Raw genomic sequence first — 13,829 nt, 5'->3', positions numbered from 1 at the left:
CAAAAATCTCTTACCAAGCAAGGACACATTTTCCGTGACAATTCCCAGATACAATGCAAGGGAAATAAAGGCATAGCACACAAAATCTCTCTGTGTTACGACTGTAAACTGCTGAGATGTACCTTGAAGTAACGTGGGTAGCCAATAAATTTTATAGATAAAACAAACAAACTGCCAGTGAGGCTGGAAGGAGGAGTCAAGTGAGGACCTAGCTTGGAGTCATTTGTAACCACAAGCGACATGCGACCTCCCCCAAGATCCATGAAGCTTTACCAGACTGTTCCCAGGGAAAGACAAGCAGTCTGGTGACATTCTTGTAATATAAGTGGTAGACAATAAAGTTGCTAACTTTAGCTATTCATGAGTGGCTCTTGCATCTGACTTTCTTTTACACACACAAACACACACTCAAACAGAAACAAATCAAGCCACCTTACAGGTAGTCCTCAACCTGTGACCACAATCAAGTCCAAAGTTTATATTGTTAAGTGAGACATTTGTTAAGTGAGTTTTGCCCCATTTTACGACTTTTCTTGCCACAGTTATTAAGTGAATCACTGCAGTTGGTAAATTAACCAGCTTGAGTGAATCTGGCTTCCTCCATTGATTTCGCTTGTCAGAAGGTTGCAAAAGGGGATCACGAGACCTTGGGACACAGCGACGGTCATAAGTATGAACCAATTGGCAAGCATCTGAATTTTGATCACATGCTGCAAAGGTCATAACTATGAAAAACGGTCATAAGTCACACTTTTCAATGTCGTAACTTTGAATGTTCACTAAATGAACTGTTGTAAGTCGAGGACTACCTGTATTTATGATTGACAAGACCTGTTATCCAGTTTTAGAACAGTAGAGTGTTTATGAGCATACTCCAATCAATTCATATCACAATAAAATTGCTGGGAGGCTACAGGTGGGAAACAGGGGTTACACTCTTCAATGGCACACAAATGGTTGGGATTTTGTTATCAAGGTATTCATTACAAGAGAAAGTGCATAGCTGGGCTGTTCACATACCTGTCCAGTCTCCTACGACTTTAATGTGCACTCCAAATGTTGCCTTGGTAGCTGTTGGGCACTGCAAAATGAAGCAAGTTAAAATAGTCAATAATAAAGCAATACTATAGGAGCACTTAGACTTCTATATCGCTTTACAGTGCTTTTACAACTCTCTCTAAGTGGTTTACAGAGTCAGCATATGGGTCCTCATTTTACCTACCTCGGAAGGATGGAAGGCTGAGTCAACCTTGACCCTGGTGGGATTCGAACTGCCAATTTGCAGGCAGCCGGCAGTCAGCAGAAGTAGCCTGCAATACTGCACTTTAATCACTGCACCACCGTGGCTCAGAAAGATGGAAATAGGGCTCCCCATTGTGTTGGTTAATAGTAATTAACTAGTCTCCATCAAACTTAGTAATTCATTCTAACACAATCATGAGGAACGGGGCTCTTCCATAGAGCACTGTTCTCACTCTTTCTTCTCTCCACTGTGGCTCATAAGCCAAACTGAACATAACTTTTTATCTGCCTTCCTTCTGCTAGTTTAGACATCAGGGAACATCACTAGCTATGCGGTAATTTTCTCCTTGGTTAATTAGCACATGGAACAACAAAGAAGACGTATCATATCTTGCCATTGGAAGCATTACAGATTTTGATGTAATAATAATCCTCTTCATACTGCTCCCCCACGCCCTAGGAAACACATCATTAGTATTCCTCTGACATATCTTTGCAGGCATTTGTCTATCAGTTTGCAATTTTAAAAAAAGACGGACTTGTCAGGTGCAAAGAATCTGGACCATTGGTTAGGTTGCAGCATAGGAGATTTGAGCCACGGTGGCGCAGTGGTTAGAGTGCAGTACTGCAGGCTACTTCTGCTGACTGCCAGCTGCCTGCAATTTGGCAGTTTGAATCTCACCAGGCTCAAGGTTGACTCAGCCTTCCATCCTTCCGAGGTGGGTAAAATGAGGACCCAGATTGTTGGGGGCATTCCTGGCTTGCTCTCGAGTTGCCATAGGCAGGAGGGGGAAAAACTGACAGAGCAGCACGGCAGCTGCAACCAGAAGCACATTCCACGCATACCTTTCTCAAGGCTGCAACCTAGGTTACCAGAGCCAGCCGGAGAGGTGTGAACTCTACAGCCCGTGAAAGTGGTCTGTTGGAGAATGTGATTTATGACACACCCTGGGAGGATGGGAGTAACAGGGTCATAGTTGGGCCGTAAATTACATGGGGCAGAGCTGACTTTACTTGGGTACGTGCTGGCATGTTGCTCCTAATAAATAAGTAGAATTCTTTTGAAACTTGGCTCAAGGCTCATGATTTAATTAGGGCATCTGTTGGAAACCTGACAGCGACTCTGTAAACCACTTAGAGAGGGCTGTAAAGCACTGTAAAGTGGTATATAAGTCTAAATGCTATTGCTATTTATTCCAGCCTATATGAAAGAATCTGGTCAACTAAAATTCAATACCAAATAAGGGTGTCAGCAGAATTCTGAGGCAGATAGATTCCTCAAGGAACAATTTACTGGATGCATCATATTGGCACAACTGGTGAAAAGTGACTCTGAAAATTCCTGCAGTTTTCACCTAATTAAAAAGTGAATGTTTCCCTCCTTCCCCAAGTCATCAGTCACATGGTCCAATTGAGGACCATGTTGCTTGGTTAGTTTACTCCTCCCCTCCTAGCCACCTCTTGGAATGACCTTGGTTCCCACAGGAAAACTTATTATTTTGACTACAACACCCCATCTAACTATTTCCCTCCCCCACCCATCTAGTGGCAGCCCTGAAGCCTCAAAGATGGCCCCAGCCAGGTTCACTTCAAGGTTGACAAAGGGTCAATGGAATTCAGGAAGGTTGGACTTGAAGCGCTTGTGGGAATGCCATGACTTTAAGCTGATGATGTGTTTAACTCTGCCCCTCAGTTCTGCCTTCTCTTCTCCTACAGTACATGGCTTTTGGGATGGGGCCTCTTGCTGGGAAGATGCCACTTTTTCTATTTCTATTTTGCTGGAGAAGACTCTTGAGAGTCCCTTAGTCTGCAAGGAGATCAAATCAGTCGATCCTAATGAAAATCAACCTTGGCTGGAAAGAGAGATCCTGGAGCAGAAGTTCAAATACTTTGTCATATCAAATGAGAACAGAGGATTCCTTGGAAAAGACCCTGATGTTGGGAAAGATGGAAGGCAAAAGAAAAACGGAATGGCAAAGGATGAGATGGTTAGATAGTGTCATCAAACGTAATGAACATAAATTTGGGCAGACTCTGTGAAACTGGGTATGATGTGCTGTGGTCCATGGGGTCGCAAAGAGTCAGACACAACTTAGCAACTGAACGCCAACTATTTCTATCTAAAACAATCTTTCCTTGGCAAAATGTTTTCTGGAGAACTTTTGTATTTTGACCAACTTGATCTAAGAAAGGATTATTGAGTCTTGAAATTAGCAGGATGATTTGTTTAGATATTTCTTTTTCAATTTAAAACATTTGGATCAATTAAAATGACGTTCCCAATTAGCTAATCATGGAGTAGACTGTCATCTGGATATAGGACATCAGCAGAGCTTCCGGTAAAGATTTTTAGTAAAGGAAGAGGAAGGAACTGATATGAAGCATAGTTTTCTACCGTGTTTCCCTGAAAATAAGACCCTGTCTTATATGTTTTTGAACCCTGAAATAAGTGCTTGACCTTATTTTCAGAGAGCTCTTATTATTTATTATTTTGGGGTGTAAAATATGCAAGGAGCATAGACAGGGCTCCTCTTGCCGTCTTATCTGATTTCCAGCTATGTCCCCCTAACCCTAACCAAAGGAAATGGTGGCGCATGCATTTAAATATTTTCGGGAAGGGTTTATTTTTGGGGGAGGGCTTATTTTCAGGAGAGGGCTTATTTTTGGGGAAACACGGCAATTCCATCCTTGAAAAGGCATTCCCTCTAACAAGAAAGGAAGAAAGGAGAAAAGCCACTTATAAAAGAAAACCTCCAAGGGCGTCTATTCATTTGTGGTTTCCAGGAAACCAGATGTGTGTAAGAAGAATACCAAGGCAGAGAGATTGCATTTTCAGAAGAACATGGATTAATAAACCTTTCTCACACAGCACTTGGCAAGCCTTCAATGCTCTCATCTGAATAGTGTTTACAAAACCCTACATTCTTCTGAAGTCAGAGGAAAATGTACGGCCTTGTAAAACCTCACAGACATTCCAATGGGTTTCCTTTAATATTGCCCACAAAAATAACATCCCACCCCCCCACCCCCACGCGCAAGCTTTGAATTTTAGGAAACACATTTCAATGTCACCTACAGTAGCCAAGTGTTCCTCGGAAGGTTCTTAAAAGCCTCGGTCTATGGCAGAGGTCTTCAAACTTGGCAGCTTTAAGACTTGTGGACTTCAACTCCCAGAATTCTCCAGCCAGCTATGTTATTCTGGCTGGAGAATTCTGGGAGTTGAAGTCCACGAGTCTTAAAGCTGCCAAGTTTGAGGACCCCTGGTCTATGGGCTTCTTCTATCCAGAGAAGAAAAGTGTTGGGAAATAGGTAATAAATGTTAAGTCTGTCAAGACGAAGACATTGGTCAATTGACTAGATGAGTCTTGTTGTTTGGAGGAGTGAGATTAAAGGGGATCAAGTGAGTCCTTGAGACTTACTCATATCCACCTCAAAAATCCACATTACACCCTCACTCCAGTTAACAGAGTAACTAAGTTGGAAGGGACCTTGGAGGTCTTCTAGTCCAACACCATGTTCAAGAAGGAGACCCTATACCAGGGGTGTCAAACTCAAGGCCTGCGGGGTGCTTAAATGCACCCCATGCGACCTGAAAATATCAAAGGACTGGCCCACGGTGCCTCTGCCAGTCAAAACGGGCCATGTGTGGCTCCCCGCATGGCCTGTTTTCAGCCTCCATGGCCTCTTGCAGCATTTTTGGCTTGCAGAGTGCTGCTAGACGCTGGGGAGGTCAAAAACGGGCCTCCACGTGGCACGTTTTTGGCTGGCAGAGTGCTGCAAGACACCATGGAGTCCCAAAATGAAGTGCGGGGGCCCCACATGTGGGTCCCATGCCCCGTTTTGGCCAGTAAAGTGCTGCAGGAGGCTGTTCAGGCTGAAAACAGGGCAGAAGAGGTTGCGCATGCCCCCCCCACACCCTGTTATGGCCGGCGGGGTGCTGTAGGAGGTGTCTGTCCCGTCTCCCCCCCCCCCCCACCGGCCTACGGAGGAGAACTACAATGCTGATCCAGCCCATGAAGAAATCCAGTTTAACACCCCTGCCCTATTATCATTCAACACAAATGACTATCCAATCTCTTCTTGAAAACCTCCAGTGATGAAGCATCCATAACCGTTAAAGGCAAGCTGTTCCCCTGATTAATTAAACTGTCAGGAAATTTCTCCTCAGTTCTAGGTTGGTTCCCTATTCAATTAGTTTCCATCCGTTGCTTCTTGTCCTGCCTTCAGGTTCTCTGGAGAATGGATTTGTTTTTATTTGGAGAACAGGTTTGAATAGTTTGGAGTGGTGAATCCCAAATGTTATAGAATGCAACATAGAAGTTTAAGAAACATACTTCGTCCTGCAATCCCTCCAGAATAAAAAGAAATATACACATTTCTGCCTCATATTACTTCAGGGGCTCTGAAGGCTGCAAAGAAGATGCTTTGGCAGCCTCCTTGAAGCTTATTTTATTTTATTTTATTTTATTTTATTATTTTATTTTATTTTATTATTTTATTTTTTTATTTTATTTTATTTTATTTTATTTTATTTTATTTTATTTTATTATTTTATTTTATTTTATTTTATTTTATTTTATTTTATTTTATTTTATTTTATCAAATTTATATACCGCCCTTCTCCCTGAGGACTCAGGGCAGTGTACAGCCGAAGTAAAAACATAAATTACAAACATTAAAATACAATTAAAAAGATATATATATATTTGGCCCCATAATTAAAAGCAATGACAAAACAATTAAAAACATTTTAAAAAAGTGTAATGGGTCCGTCTTCTGTCATGAGACATGTAATATCTTCTGAATTGGGAATGCTGCCGTATATTATATGTTGACTAGCTTTTAAAGATAGTTCAGAACGCGCAGTTACTAACTGGGACTGTTGAATAAGGTCATATGACACCAATGACTTGACAGCTGCACTCATCTTCCAGACTCTTTGGGGCGGGGTGGGGGGAATAATTTAAAGTTGATGTTGACCAGTCCTGAAATGTCACAGTGGTTAAAGTGCAGTATTGCAGGCTAACTCTGCCCACAGCCTGGAGTTCGATCCTGACCGACTCAAGGTGGACTCAGTCTTCCAGCCTTCCGAGGTCAGTAAAATGAGGACCCAGATTGTTGGGGGGTAATATGTTGACATTGTAAACCACCCAGAGAATGCTGTAAAGCACTACGAAGTGGTATATAAGTCTAAATGTTATTGTTATTGCCATTGCTATCCTAAAGTCAGGGCATTCCAACATATGGCTCCTAAAATAAATATAACTTCGTTGCATGTCTTTGGAATTGGGCTAAGATATTACTGTCCCCTCCGATCATGATAAAAAATGGACAGGTTAAATGTTCACGTTATACTAGAACGGTGGATAAATTTATTACATTCGTTCTTGTGCCTTAGGAAATTGATTTAACTTTCATCTGTGTTCTTTTCAGGTACTAACCAAGCACAAACTATTTGTGATACAGGTAGTCCTTGATTTACAACCATTCATTTAGTGAACTTTGGTTACAGAGGCACTGAATAATGAGACCTACAACCAGTCCTTGTACTTACACCCAGTACAGCATCGCCATGTGGTCATAAAATGGGACACAATTCACTTATTAAGCACTGTCACTTATCCTTGAATCTTCTAGTTTGCTAAGGGCTTACTGTACATCCTATAAACATTTTAATCACGGACAGCGTAATTAAAGTGCTAAAAATTTCACACTTAAATGAGCATCTACCCAACCCCTACCCCCTAAATTACACAATTACACACAATTTTTATAAAGTAAATATAGGCACGCTGCAAGCATAATCTTACTAAACTCTTATTTCAATCATCTGTTGTTGAGATGGAGGAGATCCAGCTTCAAGGCCACCCAAACCATGGAAGTTTCCTCCATGGCTTTGGGTGAATTGCCCAGTCTATGCCCAATGTACTTCACAGGGTTACTATGTAGTGTGGTGGAATGTATTCTGGAGTCCCAGGAGGGAGGGGCTGTTTCCCAGAGGGCGAACAAGCGGTTACGCTTAGAATGTCTGGCAGGCAAAAAGAGAGCAACGATGTTTCCTCCCTAGCAGTTCACACAGTATGTTATGCAGGCAGTTGCTTTAGTCAGGCAAGATACTGTCTGCAAGTTAACAACAATGAAGCGACTCCAGTGTCATTCTTGGTTCCTGAGCCTGAGCCAGATAGGGAAAAATGGGAGGAGGAAACAGGGGTGAAATGCTACCGGTTCACTCCAGTTCGGGCAAACTAGTAGTGATAAAAACTACCGATTCAGGCAAATTGGTAGTAAAAAAAAGCTATTGGTTTGGGTGAACCGGTAGTTAAAAAAGCTACAGGTTCCTTCGAACTGGTATTTCTGATGATCAGCTGTGCCGCAGGGTTTAGCTTTGCTAGAAATCAGGAAATCTTGCTTTCTAGCTAAGCTAAATCGCGTGTCACAGCTGATCCTCCCCCCTCGCTGTTCTACTTATCTTCCCAAGCCTCCTTCTGGTGCACACTGTGCACACATGCGTGTGCAGCATATACTTGGTGTGCACTGCACATGTGCATGCAGCACATGTTTGCATGGCACATGGTGCGCAGTGTGCGTACACGACCAGCGAACCGGTAGCAAACCGGTTCAGATTTCACCACTGGGAGGGAATATTATGTGCAGAAGTGACAGACAGAAATCAATCAATGAAACAATGAATAAATCCCTCTATTCAAGATCTTGGGGACGAGTGGTGCGGTGTGCCTAGAGGTGGAGCTCTCGCCTCACAATCAGGAGACGGTGTGATTTCGATCCTAGGTAGAGGCAGATATTTCTTTCTCTAGGCACACTGGGAATATATCTGCTGGGAAAAAAAAAAACTCCACATTGGTGACAGGAAGGGCATCCGGCCAGTAAACACTCAGCTCCATTCAGTTGCCCAGCCTCCATCCTGCAAGGGATTATGAGGTCGTTAAAAGAGGATGATGATTCAAGATCTTGGGGAATCTGCTCTCAGTGGCAGGACTGGAAGATATTGGATTAAATGGGTAATTACACCGATCTGGACAGAGCAGTTTCCAGGAACTTGAAAAAAGGGTTTCCTCTTGAGTTATGTTAGCAAGTGCTTTTAGTTCACGGAAACAGAAAATGTCAGCAGATCCGCTTATTTTGTCTCATTGCCTTTTGCCTCCAGGGACATGTCTTATTTGCAAATATACTCTCTGCTGGCTGGTTTTTTGTTTTTTTTCAGGCTCCAGATCTGTTCTACACCAATATACACAAATGTACCGACAAATCAGAAGCAAATGCATTTGTGCAATCAGCTGGATTGAAGCAGCATTCTCTGTGTTGTCTGTTCTTCTTCTCAGGAAGCGGAAAATCCCACAGGATTTCTGCTTTCTTCCAGCTTCTAAAGAATTCAGTGGTTTTTTATTCTCAGAAAATTGACTCATGGGTATGGTTGTTTTCCCCTGAACTGGGAACAAAGGCATATCCAGCCATGCTACATCATAGCTAAACCAAAATATTAAAAACAACATTCAAAAGATCAGACAGTCTTAAGTCTGACTCATGGAAAATGGATTGGGTTGACCTGATCATTCCCTTCTTAGCTAATGAATCAGACAAATCTACCAGATGTCAGACAAGATAAGTGCCCTTTTTTCCTTCCTGTGTACTTGTGTTCGGGCACATGTTTGGTCCTGACTTCCAAAAAAAGACAGGAATCAAAAGAATATATCAAGCCGTCCAAAGTTTTGCCAGTAAGTGAATGGGAATAACCATATATTATGAATCTGGAGGGTGACCTAATGGTTAAGATGCTGGCCTTGTCAGAAAGTGCGAGACCCAAGCACCACATGACGGGGTGAGCTCCCATTCCTTGCTCCAGCTCCTTCCCACCTAGCAGTTCAAAAGCATGCAAATGCAAGTAGATAAATAGGTACCACGTCAGTGGGAAGGTAACAATGTTCAGTGCACCTTGGTGTATAGTCATGCCGTCCACATGATCACGGAAGTGTCTTCACACAATGCTGGCTCCCTTGGCTAAGAAACAAGAGATGAGCACTGCCCTTTAGAATCGGACATGACTGGACACGGGAAACCTTTACCTTTATGGAGCTGGTATGAGAATTAAGGCAGTCTCCTCTCATTAAATGTGGATTATTTCACAGATTATTTCAGATTAGAGGGGCCTATTATAGTTATACCTCCTGACAGCTAGTCTCAGATTCCTAGAGGAAACTCAAGGGTGCAGAAGATTAAACCCCATTTTAACACACTCCCCCCTCCCCCACCCGTTGATCTTCCTCTTTTGACCCATTTTCTCCTTTAAAATCACCCAAATCCCTTGAATGTATGCCTACAATTTTGGCCCTGTCCATTTTGGCAAGATTACGACATTTATTATGGTTTAGTTGCACAGTCAGCCAGATGCTTAGCACTTTTATCCACCTATTGGGCCCTTCCAAAGGACTTCTTCTTGTTGTTAAATATTAATAATTATTTAATAACATTAAAAAGGCATTGTCACAGGATTTAAGCTGCTCCAAATAAAGCTGCCTTTTGCAATTGACCGGTGGTGGTTTTTGCCAATGGTGATGGTGTTCAAATGGTACTCCAGATATTTTGGGATTGAATCCAAGGTGCCTGTTATTTTTGGTACTACCTTTGCTTTCATTTAGGATAGATTACTGTTGTTATCCTCCTGCCAAAAATATTTGCTGATTTAGTGTCCATTTTCTCTTTAGCCTTGCGAGATAGTCCAGATAAGAATCACACCCCAAAAATACTAACTCTAACATTATTGTAAAGTTAGATTAATAAGCTTTCAAATCTGAAAGTACCTCTCTCCCTGCTTGCTTTTATATTCCAAGAAACCAGGGAGATAATTTTCTGTGATGCTTCCTCCACCCCCATTTCTTTTATGAACTCCTGTTGCTGTTCAGCCACAAAGTCATGTCTGACTCTTTATGACCCCATGGAGCATAGCATCCCAGCCCACCCACCCAGTGGTGGGATTCAAATAATTTAACAACCGGTTCTCTGCCCTAATGACCGGCTGGGTGGGCATGGCCAGGGGGTGTGACAGGCAGCACTTGGCCTCCTGCACCCCCCCTGGGAGCGAAAACGGGCTGTGGGGGGGTACCGTACCCTCCCTCACCCTGTTTTGGGCCTAGGAGGCCTCCCCGAAGCCTCCTGGGAGTGAAAACGGGCCATGGGAAGGGTGCCTCGCCCCCCCCCCCCCTGTTTTGGGCCTAGAAGGCCTCCCTGCACTTACCTGGGAGCCAAAATGGGGCACATGGGGACTCCGGGAAGGGGCGGGGAGGGGCGGGGCCAGCCAGCAATTTAACTATCAATTCACCCGAACCGTCCCGAACAGGCTGAATCCCACCACTGTGCCCACCCACCCCTGTCCTCCAGTTTCCCAAAGTTTGCCCAAATTCAAGTTCATTGCATCAATAACACAATCTAACCATCTCATTTTCTGCCGTCCCATTCTCCTTTTGCCTTCAATCTTTCCCAACATCAGGGTGTTTTCCAAGGAATCCTCTCTTCTCATGAGGCGGCCAAAAGTATTTGAGTTTCAGTTTCAGTATCTGTCCTTCCAAAGGACAGTCAGGGTTGATTTCCTTTAGGATTGACTGATCTGATATCCTTGAAGTCCAAGGGATTCTCAGTAGTCTTCTCTAATACCACAATTTGAAAGCATCAATTCTTCTGCGCTCAGCCTTCCTTATGGTCTATGGAGATTCTCAGTCATCCAGGTCATGGTTGTCCCAAAGGTGCTTTTTCAAGAGGCAACTGGACTTTCTGGTTTTTCTTTGAAGACATTTCACTTCTCATTCAAGAAGCTTCTTCAGCTCTGACTGGTGGGAAATGGAAGGATTTATGTCCTTGCAAACAGCTGGTCATTTACATTCATTTAGTGGGTCGTTAAGATCACCTGGAAGTTTATCTGTGTCATCAGAGTCACCTGTGTGGTGCAAATGGGTATGGAGCCTTCTTGGAACTGTTGAAAGGACTGTGTTGTAGATTGGAGATAGATGATGTCGTATCCCTCCCCCTCTGTTGAGAAAGGGCTGTTCAATTTTGACACAGATGGCCTCTTTAACCCCTCTTTCAAACCAGCAGTCCTCTCTGTCCAAAATGTGGACTTTGCTGTCTTCAAAAGAGTGGTCCGTGTCTTTTAAATGCAGATGGACTGCTGAATCTAGTCCTAATGTATTTCTTCTCCTATGTTGTGCCATGTATTTATGAAGTGGTTGTTTTGTTTCCCCAATGAACAGATCTGCACATGGCCCATTGTATTGTACTGCATATACCACGTTTGCTCAGTTTATGTCTGGGTGTTTTATCCTTGGGGGTAGACAAGCTTCTGCCTTAGTGTATTCTTGGATTTGAAGTGAGAGTTGGACCATAAGGACTTCTTTATGATCCAACTCACACAGCCACACTTTACTACTGGGAAAACCATAGCTTTGACTATACAGACCTTTTTCAGCAAGATAATGTCTCTGTTTTTTTAACATGCTGTCTAGGTTTGCCATAGTTTTTCTCCTAAGGAGCAAACATCTTTTAATTTCATAGCTGCAGTTACCGTCTGCAGTGATCTCAGAGCCCAAGAAAATCAAATCTGTCACTGCTTCTATTTCCATCCCCCCTTCTATTTAACTGCCTCTTGTCTGACAATTGCCTAGTCTATGGCTCTTCCTTCCATATCCCAAGGTCATTTTCACATACCATTACACACTCTCATGTGGCAATTTCATTTTGCATTAGTCATTTTGCATGTATTATTTATCTGATTTTTAAAATCAGATTTTTTGAAATCTTAACAGAAGGAAAATATCCATAATATGGATTTTTTATAAACGGTGAAAATCATTACCATTAATTTAAAGCAGCATCCCGATCAACATAAAAATCTCAATAGTGTTGCATGCGTTAACTAATTTAAAAAGGCAAGTGGAAGCATTTACAACTTCACTTTGACCAGGAAAACTGGCAGAGGTGGGTCTCAAGCTGGACCTTTTGGAAAATCTATTCCTTAAGATGTAGGCTGGGTTGGTGAGCCATTTCTTCCTTTTCTCAGGCCTCCTTATTTCAGAGCCATGGTGGTGCAGTGGTGAGAATGCAGTATTGCAGGTTAACTCTGCTCACTGTCAGTGTTGTGGCCCCGCCCTCTGAGCCTATCTCATCGGAGGAAGAAAGCTCCGAACATGAGGAAGAGGAGTCAGCCAGGCCTCCCTCTCCAGGCCCCTCCCCTCTGGCATTGTCTCAGGTGCCGGTCGAGGGAGAGGAGATTAGCCAGGAGCCAGGTGTCTCTGATGAGAGCAAAGAAAGAGAGCCGTCATTCCTGGATGCACGCCAACGAAGGCGTGATAAACGGTTGCAGCAGTTAAGGAGGCGTGCTAGGGATTAGAACTGAGTCACTGGACCACACCCCAGAGACTATATAAGAGAGGGTGGTGGCTGGTAAAACTCCGTGACGAACAAAAACGAACTTTGGCTAGTCACTTGAACAACGTCTGAAGCTGCCGAAAGGAATATTGTTTTGCTGGACTATTTTGCAATGCGTATGTAATTTTGTGTTATCTGTTGCAGTAAAAGCTCTTGGCAGACGGTGATTATATTGCTGCCAAGTTTGAGATAACGACCTGTGTGCCTGCCAAGTACTTTCTTAACCCTCGGCTGGCTGTGTTTGTGTGTGTGTGTGGACGGGGACAGATCAGTCAGGAGTTTGATCCTGACCAGAATAACAGCGTTGGAAGGGACCTTGGAAGTCTTCTAGTCCAACCCCCTGCTTAGGCAAGAAACCCTACACCACTTCAGACAAATGGTTATCCAATCTCATCTTAAAAACTTCCAGTGTTGGAGCATTTACAACTTCTGCAGGCAAGTTGTTCCAATGATTAATTGTTCTAAACCAGCTCAGGTTTAAGCCTTCCTTCCTTCCGAGGTGGGTAAAATGAGGATTCAGATTGTTGAGGACAATATGCTGATTCTGTAAACTGCTTAGAGAGGGCTGTAAAGCACTGGGAAGCGGTATATAAATCTAAGATGTCGAGCCCAAATTTGTCATATGTGTAGCCATTTTATTTAGCTCTCTATTATATTCATTTATTCCTTTTCTTTCTCTTTATTATGTAAGGGGGGTTTTCGGGCTCACCACATTCTTAAGGTGGGGGGAAGGAGCAAATAGATAGTGAGGATTGTTTTGGTTAGGTGGACTTTCTTTCCTGTGGGAACAGAGGCTGCTCCTGGTGAGAATAGAAGATGGAGTTTGAAGACACCGGGAAATGCGGATTGAGTGTTTATTGGAGAATGTGACTTTTGAGGGTTGTTTCTAACTTACAATATTATGTGGGGTAATTCCGGTTTGTGTCACATCCAGAATTACAACAGACTTTTGCCAATTTGATGCCTGCCTAAATAAAATAAATTTCTTTGGGAAGATGGAATTTGCCTAATTCTTTTTTTGAATGGGTTTCATCACTTGGAAACCTGACATAAGGACTATTGCTAAGGCTAGTGCTATTCATGGTTAAGGTCTTCTCAGCAATTTTCCCTATATAGTTTGTCTCAGATGGGTCAATTCTAGGGGAAGGAGGCAG

The 13,829-nt window shown here is 43.0% G+C and overlaps 1 protein-coding gene across 1 annotated transcript in view; it reads right to left on the bottom strand.

Moving 5' to 3' along the window:
- Positions 1-13,829, bottom strand: part of NOX4 (NADPH oxidase 4) — a 145,770-nt gene that overhangs the window by 68,818 nt on the left and 63,123 nt on the right. The window contains exon 12 of the mRNA XM_070944016.1: positions 1,021-1,081. Within this exon, the coding sequence (XP_070800117.1) occupies positions 1,021-1,081 (61 nt within the window). The remainder of the gene's footprint in view (positions 1-1,020; positions 1,082-13,829) is intronic.

The sequence above is a fragment of the Pituophis catenifer genome, unplaced genomic scaffold, assembly GCF_029215685.1.
Source record: "Pituophis catenifer annectens isolate HBS135680 unplaced genomic scaffold, rPitCat1.0.hap2 SCAF_4, whole genome shotgun sequence".
NCBI classification, from domain to species: domain Eukaryota; kingdom Metazoa; phylum Chordata; class Lepidosauria; order Squamata; family Colubridae; genus Pituophis; species Pituophis catenifer.
The sequence above is the reverse complement of the archived record's forward strand: the minus strand, read 5'-3'. Positions and strand labels throughout refer to the sequence as shown.